At 51.1% G+C, this 9770-nt stretch overlaps 2 protein-coding genes across 2 annotated transcripts; one reads left to right on the top strand and one right to left on the bottom strand.

The window, feature by feature from the left end:
* Nucleotides 1-3474: 3474 nt before the first annotated feature.
* Nucleotides 3475-5097, top strand: N7539_003920 (alpha-arrestin; the record flags this gene model as incomplete). The annotated part of the gene is made up of 1 exon (XM_056933522.1): nt 3475-5097. One exon carries the CDS (start codon nt 3475-3477, stop codon nt 5095-5097), a length of 1623 nt encoding a protein of 540 aa, XP_056791063.1.
* Nucleotides 5098-7703: 2606 nt separating this feature from the next.
* Nucleotides 7704-9248, bottom strand: N7539_003919 (integral membrane protein TmpA; the record flags this gene model as incomplete). Its single annotated transcript, XM_056933521.1, has 1 exon — nt 7704-9248. The coding sequence occupies one exon, from the start codon at nt 9246-9248 to the stop codon at nt 7704-7706; it is 1545 nt and encodes a 514-aa protein (XP_056791062.1).
* Nucleotides 9249-9770: the final 522 nt, after the last annotated feature.

The following is a 9770-nucleotide window of genomic DNA, read 5'->3' as shown; positions in this document are numbered from 1 at the left end:
AGAAAAATGAGCGTGTGGTCTTCCACACTAATCCCAAAATAGTGAACCGGCGGTGATATCCATAAGGACCGAACGGCGACCGCCGCTTCGGCTCATGTTGAGTATGACCACCTGGAAGATCGGCAGGTTGATACTTGTAAACATGAACGATGGTAGTTGCACTGACTGCACACTACATACTACATAGTAAGTACTCTGCTCTGCTCTGTTACTGCACCTCATATAGGGAATACGAAAAGGTCAAACCTGCAAGTCACATGACAAACACGACGCGTACCTTTGCAAAACCCCCCTAGTAAGTTGTCACACTGCCATACTGATGAACACTGAGCAAAAAAAGATCCCTCCCATCTTAGATCACACATAAGGGCAAGATGGTGGATCGCCCAGGGTCCTTCAACACGAATCTCTTGCCCAAAACGGTCGAGTGGAGATGCCGAGAGGAAAATTTCTTTCAAGGTTGCACGCAAAGAGGATCTGCCACTAGCGGGAAGCCCGTATCTTACGTGGTTTCTCTCTTTACGAGGGATGGTATTGTGACTGAAAGAACCGTTCCATCGATCGGGCCGTCGCTGGGCCTTTGGTGGCGCCACGTGATGATCCTCTCTGGTCTTCGGGTCCCGCTCATGGCCCTCTCAGCTCCTCTGCCTTTGGGCTCTCCCGAGTCCCCATCGATGGGTGTAAGGCGTGGAATGGGCGCAGTCGCGTATGTTGTCATGGTCAATTCCTCTCGGATCTGAGCTCATCGTCTGATGCACGATCGATGTGACACGGGGCTTTCACGAGGCTCAGCTGTCTGGTAGAGAGGGGTTGAGTTTCCCCAGCATAAGGTACCTGCTCCTACTTGTGCTATTATCTCTGTCACCTAATAATACACACACCTTTGAAGTGTTTCCTTTATTTTCAGCTCTGCATGACTAAATATGTGGTCTATTCAACAATTAAACACCAAGCCCATGTACAGCCAGAATGACAGTATGACTGACAACGAGCGGGCCGCTCTATCCACGAAGCCGCAATATCCAGAACAGAAGAACCTTGCCAAAGCGCACTTCGGCAAACATCCCATGAGAAGCGAGGTTTCTCGGTCGATTCGGCACTCCAGACCGGGAGGGGGTAGCCCCCAACCTGGCAAAAGGGCTCTCAGGTGACCTCCGGTGCGCCATGTTTCCCGCTTGGACTGTGATTTCGAACCCGGCATCGACCTCTTGGCATGGCCAAGTTCCATCTGCCGTGCGATGGGGACCAACCCTCAAGTATCTCCTCTGTCGACGGGGGACGTGGACACTACGAGTACTAACTGCGCTCTGTATGGTATTCTGTGGTAGTACTATCAAGGCTCACACCTCACGAGGACGGGGGTTGTATTCAATCATACAGACTACCTTAGTACCTACATAGCACTTTCCTCGGCAGGATGTCGGCAGGGGCCGTCGATATCCTTCCGCAGTAGCATCATCTAAGCTCATAGTACCTAGTAACCTACTACCTAGTAACCTACTATCACATGAACGTCGAACGTCGAATGTGCTACATCGCACATTAGGTTTGACTACGACCGACGTTGCATGACCATGGATTTATTATTGCATCGATAACCCGAGTCCTGTCTGGAACCCTCTCGTGCGAATGACTGTGCGGGAGGACGGCACCGTGCTCGGCATAATCCCCGGGTCCTCTGATCAGACTACATTTAGACTTCCGGAATACCTAGTCGGTGACTCACAGTTGCGCACATGGGGTCTTGCTGGTTACTATGGAATCCAGAGAAGTCCCACACAGTGTATTGAGCGTCCCAGAGTAATGAGTAATATCTCTGGGTCCAGAAGTCGGGTCCAGCCGTGGACAATTCAATTGTAGTTTAGCAATGGACAATTCGCGTCCCAATGTAGAAAAATAACGTGTCTGGACTGGACCACAGCTTTGAGGATGACAATGGAATGATGCCGACCTGCCTGAAACTGTAATGAATCGATCCTCCAAAATTGCGGGATGTGGGGTCAATTGGCCGGTCAGGAGGTCTTGGAGTAGGCGATCACGTCAGATGATCGATGGCGGTGGTGGTACTGGGCCGAGCAGCCGGGTTAAGTTTTGGCAGATTCAAGCATTGCTAGTATAGACGGGAGAATCTATGCGGCACTAATTGTGATTTGTAACGGGCACTGGTAGAATTCCACGGCGCTTGCAAAAGACTCAAGTTTGATGACGGCCCGCTCTTTTGTTATATGTCCTGAGTTAACACAGACTAGCGGTGGACAATTGACTTGGATAGCCCGTCGTTCAACGACGCGCTGGCCACAGATCAACTTGGTATGCAGGACTGAAGCTGAGCAACCAAGACCACTCACATATGGACATGTATTATAATATGGATTGTGAGTAGAAGAATGTTTCTGAGGATTCTTCTATTCTATTCATCCAGTGTTTGGCCGAGACCTACTGTAGTAGGTAAAAATCTGGGAGAATTACCGGCAAACTTACCCAAGCTCACGACCCTAGGATACACAACGACTGTTTGACAAGAGCTTCAGTCCATCAAGCCATTAAGGTTGTCGAATAGCTTTCTGAATCGGAGCCCGAGGACACCGTCACGTTAATGTGTGGTCGATGTCCAGGTATCCGCTTAGCCGGCGGTACTTTCACTACTTTCAGCCTTCAGATCACCTTAATGGGAAGTTGTTTGGGTAGAGTCTCTTGTCCCGCAGGCTCAGCCATGCTCGCAACTTCCTTCTCATGGCCTGAACTTAATTAAACCAGAGTGAATGACTACTGAATGTCGGTCCGCCAAGCAGTCGAAGAGTCGAAAGCGCCCATCTCGAGGTAATAACCAGGTAAGATCCCTGTACGAGTATTGTCAGGACCCACAATGACGAAATCTGTAGCCCCTATAACCGCATGAAAAAAAAAATTCCTAATTTCTAATTCCAACAAAAGGAAATCACAGGTCGGATCTGATTTTCACGTCCGCCCTGTAGATGTTCCCACTGCGGCCATGCTTTCGGTGGCCAGGCCCGTATGACTCCCTCCGGTACCTGGCCGCCGCAGAAGATGGAAAAAAGTGGACAGAGTGGGGAATCTCCTAGAATTTTTTTTTTCTTTCTTTGGGTTCGAAGAGTTTTCCACGGATTTGGTGGCTTTAGGCTCAACCACATGATTCTGTGTCAGGAATTCAAAAGCAGCACAATCCCCATGACCATCGATATCTCTTTCTCTCTAACATATTCCTATTCGATACGCACAGATTCGGGACATTGTATGATGTTTAGGCTTCCTGAATCAACAATCTCTCAACTGTTCCAGCATCGCACTGCTTCCTAAATATCTACCCCACACAAACACAATCCACCAAGACCTTGACATAACCTTACAAGTATACCAACTATCGATTTCGACTTGCGCGCATCTGCGTAATTCGCCTTCTCCCACACACATCCTCACCATCGTGTGGATTATCTCGACCTGTCTTCTGCCACCATGCCGGGCCGTCTACTTGCCAGCTTCGTCCGGGGCTCTGGTTCCCACCACTCCTCGGTTTCCACAACCCCCATTCACTCTAATTCCTCATCCACCACCTCAGTCAACGAAATCATGCATTTCGGCCCAAAGAAGACTCACGGTGCTTCTGACCGGGCTCGCTCGCCGGAACGCCGCCTCTCTTTTCACATGGATCACTTGATTCACCCGCACCGAGATCACAGCAAGGACAAGCGCCGCAGTCTTGGACGTGCAGGCCGCTCCAAGGAACGCCTTGGCAAGGAAGACCTCGCTCAGCCCTCGGCCAAGTTGGATGTCCTGGTGGAGTCTCCTCCCTTGGTCTGCTATGGCACCCCCAGCAACTCCACCGGTGCCTTGTTCTCTGGTCGTCTGCGTGTGACCATTCCGGAGTCCGCTGGAGAAGTCGTCTTCAACGAGTTCAACGTGCGCCTCATCTCCAAAAATACCACCAAGAAGCCCGTCTCATCTCACTGTGCCAGTTGCGCCACTCGTACCGAAGAGCTTACTCGCTGGGACTTCCTTACGGAGCCCTTGCACCTGAAGCCCGGTGATCATGACTTCCCCTTCAGCTATCTCTTCCCGGGTCATCTTCCTGCCTCCTGCAACGGCGCGCTGGGCCAGATTGAATACTACTTGCAGGCGCATGCGCACAGCACCACAGACGAGGACTTTAACCTGAAGTTGCCTCTCAACCTTCGCCGCGCCCTCATCCCCGGGAACGACAAGTCCTCCATCCGGATCTTCCCTCCTACCAACCTGACCGGCCGCGTCGTGCTTCCCTCCGTCGTTCACCCTATCGGCAGCTTCCCCGTCGAGATGACCCTGAGTGGCGTGGTGGACAAGAATGAAGAGACCCAGACCCGCTGGCGTCTTCGCAAGATGATGTGGCGCATTGAGGAGCACCAGAAGATCGTCTCCACCGCCTGCCAAAAACACGCCCACAAGATCGGTGGTGAGAACAAGGGTGTTCTCCACCAGGAGACCCGTATCATTGGCCACAACGAAGAGAAGAGCGGCTGGAAGACCGACTTTGACACCGCCGGTGGTGAGATTGCCATGCAATTCGATGCGAGCATCAACCCCACGACCAACCCTGTCTGCGACATGGACGCCCCAAACGGCCTGGAGGTCAAGCACAACCTCGTCATCGAGCTCATTGTCGCGGAGGAATTTTGCCCTAACCGCAACACCCGTCTCATCACCCCGACAGGTGCTGCCCGAGTGTTGCGCATGCAGTTCAACCTTCACGTCACCGAGCGCAGTGGCTTGGGCATCAGTTGGGACGAGGAGATGCCTCCAGTCTACGAGGCTGTTCCTGCCAGCCCTCCGGGCTACTTCAAGTTGGACGACAACGACACTCGCAGTGTTATGGAAGATTATCGAGGATCACCCCTCCCATTGCCTGATTACGACGAGTTGGAGCGTATGGAGTCCCTCCGCCTGGACAGTGACTCCACTCACTCTTCTGCCCACTCGGCCGGCAATCGAGGTCGCCTGCGTCTCACCATTGACGACCTTGTGACTGAACAAACCCCGCCACCCTCCGAGCCCGTCTCGCGTGTTCCGTCACGCTCTCCTTCGGTCGACAGCTCTCGCCTCTAAAAATTTCTCAACTCCTTCAACACGAATTCTCAACTCTACATGCTTCTATCTTCCTTCTCTGCCATGACGACTTTTATGACTGAAACGACCCAAAAAGAAAGATATCCGCGAAGTCACAGACTTGCCAGAACTTTTACCTCACTTCTTCTCATTTTATCTACCTTTACGATATTCAACCTGTCGAGTGGTCACTCGTCTGTCTATCATGGCTCGCCCTTGCTATCATGCTCCTCTTCTCTCTTTCTCAAAATTTTTCAAACCTCGGGCGCAATGGTTCGCAGAGGCCAAACCTCCTCCCACACCAGACTGCAGATCGCACGCCGATGCGAGCTGGTGACAACATGTGGGCGAGATGGCCTCCTATCTTTTTGTTCTTGCACTATACCCATTTTGCATCCTTAAGGATTCTTACCTGCTTTTGCTTTGCTCTGAGAAACGCAAGTGTCTTTTGGCTTGATCTTGCAATGGAGCAATTAGATTGTTGGTGACATTTTACCATCTTATTAATCACTTAATGAAATCATGAGCCATTATGACACTTCCATCCTGGACTCCCACTATATCCACATCCGCCATTCCAATTTGCCAATCCGTAGAAACCTAGCCCTTGGAACGTAATCCTCCACCTCTGGAACCCATGATCCGTATCTTGGAATTCAATTCTGCGTGATCTCCGTACATCACACTCCAAGTGTGGACGCGTAAGAGTGATGCGCAACACATTCAACCTAGACACGAGCTCTTTTTCCAGCGCTCCACAGCTGGTTCCAATATTTCATTCCTCTGCTGGGACCTAGGCTTTGAAGAGTGGTTCCACGGTCACACAAAGGCTGCCTTTTCCGAACCACGACCCGCGCAGAAGTTGTTTCCAGTGTCTGCATTTCGGGCCTGCCGAGAAAGCTGGTTTCATGAGTAGGGATGTGCTTGACCTCTAGAAGTAGCCCGTGTTTTGTGTTGTGGATGACCTACACAGTATCCTAAGTCTCTGGGTCCGTTCGCTCTTGGCTAGCCTTGTATGATGATGATTCGACAAGTCTGGACTACGTAGAGGTCTAGACTGTGACACTCTATACAGTGTCATCATGTCATCAATCTCGGTCATCATATTCTAGAACGTGCATCGATCGAGGCGGGTGACGAACAAATAGCGGCATCCAAGAGATCTCGAGGTAAAGAAGACGTCCAGGAACAGACTCCTCTGGTTACGGACCTGCCCTTGCTCCTCCCATCGAAATACCATTCTCGAAGGCTTTTACCCGACTCGAGTCTTTCCTGATACTCTAGATGGCTCGTCTACAGGTGCCAAGTATCTCCGTATGATACTGAAAAAGAAGCCTGTGCATTCTAGCTACTTTGTCGAAACTATACAGGTATGAAGTAGGGCTACTCTGGGCAATCGACAATGCAAGATCCGGTACAGCGACAAATAGAAGGGGATCCCCTTTTGGCGTCGAATTCCATTTCCGAGGCTTGACCTGACTCATTTATATGGATAGTCCGGGCGGATATGGGGATCGTTAGTCAGTGTCTTCACGGTGGTCAGTACCTGCCCAATAGTTAGTGAATAAATCCTCTACGCAATCTTATAGTTCTGAGTTATCATATCATCACGGACATGAAATGCAAGCCTAGCCGCTACTCCCATGTCGCATGCTTCCGATCGACATAAACCCTACAATGTCATTGACAAATCCTCCAGACGACAGACATAAAAGTGCTGCACCGCCATCGAAAACACATGTGCTCTCCTACATTGTCCAAGAAGAATCTCCGATCGTACCTTGTGGGCTGCGTTCAAAGTGGAGCCCCCTCAGATTTGAAAAAAATGGAGATATCACACCACAGCTCATGCATGAGGGTACTCATGCGGGTGTCTGTGCATTTGGCACATCTGCCCAACTCCGCTCTGTCTACCTGCGTGGTGTCTGGGAGTTAGCCAGTCCCTTCATACTGACTGTTTGGCTGCCTTTTGATGGATGTGGGTGGGCGTGGTTCCAGAGAATAAAGTTCCGCAGCGGCGGTATAGTCAGCAGAAGCCTACGAGGCAACCTGAGCTAAAGCAGTAGCTCGAAGCGGAATACGACCAAGTACTAAGGGTCGCATTCCAAATATTCCGCGGTGGTCAGTTAGGGTTGAATAAAAAGGAAGAGAGGAAGAGAAAGTCAGACAGGCGAGGTGGGGGTGGAAGGGAAAGTTTAAAGGAGGGGACTGTTCTTTGTTTCCTACCTTCTCTCAATCTCCCTCTGTACGCTTAGACCTGCAATGGTTTTCGACAATATTCATACACCTTGAGATGGAATCATTTTCAATATGAAAACCTCTATTCTTGACAGGAACGCTAGCGCAGTAACGAGGCAAAGTTGACAGGAAATACACAATGTCAAGTATTGAAATCACAACACGCCGAAATCGACCACCATCAAAACGCCGTTAGGATCCAGTGGGGTATAAAAGGACAACCAACATCGCAAGAAGACCAAGTCACATATCAACGCCCACCAAGGTACAGCACCAAAAGAGCAAAAAAAAAAAGACATCGCCATCATCAATCAATGCTGACAATAAAAACGCAGCGTGCTTGACTGAAAAGGCTCGGAAGGAATTGATCATGAATCAAAGATGGGACCAAATGCAGGTACACCGCAGGATTCCAACTCATACACAATCTGTCGAGTCAACCCAGGGTTACTGATCACACACACCGCTTCAGCCCCAAACTCGCGGATTTGTCGCCGGATGATAGGGACCATGTCGATGCGTCCTAGTCGATCCGTGTCCATGATGATCGGACACTGATCCATGCGATGAACAAGATCCATGACCTCTTGCCCATAGGTCTTGAGAGGTGCTCTCGTCTGCCAGAGCACTCGCAGCTCTGGGCGATTGTCGTCGCCAAGGAATGACAAACACGGACCAATCCCCGAGCCCGTGGTCACGACAATCACTTTCTTGAATACTCGCATCGAGTATGCAAACCCATACAGAAGCACACCACGCTTCCAAAGATGGGTGGGTGGGTTTCGGATCGTGTCCGCAGTCCAGTCACCCGCCTTGGACACCAAGCAAGAAAAGCTGGCTTTACCACGGGGGCCCGCTGGGCTGAGGTCGGGAAACGTGGCGAAGCCATGCCAATCCCGCAAAGGGTGCTTGGCTAATTGAGTGCCCTTGCCAAATGTGGTGATGGCGTGGTCAAAGTGCAGTCGCACTGCATGAGATGACAGGACCTCTGCACGAACGGGAACTTTGCGCAACATCGCCCACGGCTGCACTATGGCCGCGACGGTAGCAAGCAAGAACCAGAATGCAGGTAACTCGATGAGAAACCGGCCCAACGTCTGTCCCTGTGCCTGGCTGACCTCGTGAGAGAAGACCAAGAGCAGTGCCATGAACAGCATGACCACAAGCCAACCGGAGAATCGGTGGATGAGCTCAAAGTAGTCGTGGAGTTTCATTCGGAACGTGGGGTGCGCCACGATGATGATGGACAGCAGAAGGAGAAGAATTAAGTATGCTAGCGCCACGGGAGCTGCAGAAAAGCCAGCAGCACCGACCACCGCGCCAGCAGAAGAAGGCAACCAATATTGATGGGACATGACTCCAATGAAGCCCATGTACCAGATGAGAGCTGCGATGCCGCAGCCGCTATGTACGCCACCATAGTGGTATACCTTGCATGCCATGTGCCGTAACGCAAATGGTGCGGATCGGGGGATGGCAAGTACAATGCGGAAGATGCTGTTGACAACCAGTGGCTGTCGAGCCAAGCCACATGCCAACAGGTTGGCCGCAGTGGCATTGACCAGAGCGAGCAGCTTGTGCCTGGAAATCATGATCCAGATGAAAAGGCCCACGTTGCTGCAAAAGACGAGAGTGAAAAGACGACGGTACAGAGTCAAAATGCCGTACCGCATGAATGCAAACCGCTTGGGCTTCAAATTCTGCGTCTGAGCCTCGACATCCACGGTTTCATTTGTGGGTGTCTCCAAAGAGCCCATCTCCTGAGAGATGATCTTTTCGGTGACACGTTCGTCGCCGCTGTCCGCGAGGGTAAACTCACTGGATGTGGGCGAGGTACACCCATCGTTATGAGTTGATACTCTCACGACCACGGGCTCGGGGACTGAGATCGGTGACTTCTCTAGGTCTGACATGGTGTGAGACACAAGAAGGCAAGTATGGAAGAGATTTGTTCAAAAGATGGCTGCGTGAAATGCAGGGATAGCTGAGATGGTTGTCAATCTGACGGGGAAACGATGTCTTATGGTTCGTTCACAAGCGCCGTTCACCATGTGGATAAGAGGGGTTGGCCGCGGGTGAGGTGGACAGTAGAGGGAACGTATGGAACGTGAATGGATGATGTTCAACTATTTGTTTTCCGATGAGAGCAGGAATTCGGACCCCGAGGAAGTGTGGACGTGAAGATCCTGTCCAGATATTGACGATCTCTTCTGCCCGTGGATATCGTGAAGGAGTATGACAGCCCAACCAAGACGGCTTGGGTTCCCCGAGACTCGACAAGTTCGATACTCAATTGAGTGCTGTGCATCACCGACAATCGGGACGGGACACTATGGTTTTATCATGATCCCTCACTCATCGTCTCCTCCATTCTTCCGGCCTACCGACTCCGCATATTGCCATCTCAGCCTCCTTTCAAACATCCCTTTCCTGAC

Source organism: Penicillium diatomitis, assembly GCF_028827545.1.
Source record: "Penicillium diatomitis strain IBT 30728 chromosome Unknown utg000004l_segment0_segment0, whole genome shotgun sequence".
Classification (NCBI taxonomy): domain Eukaryota; kingdom Fungi; phylum Ascomycota; class Eurotiomycetes; order Eurotiales; family Aspergillaceae; genus Penicillium; species Penicillium diatomitis.
The sequence above is the reverse complement of the archived record's forward strand: the minus strand, read 5'-3'. Positions and strand labels throughout refer to the sequence as shown.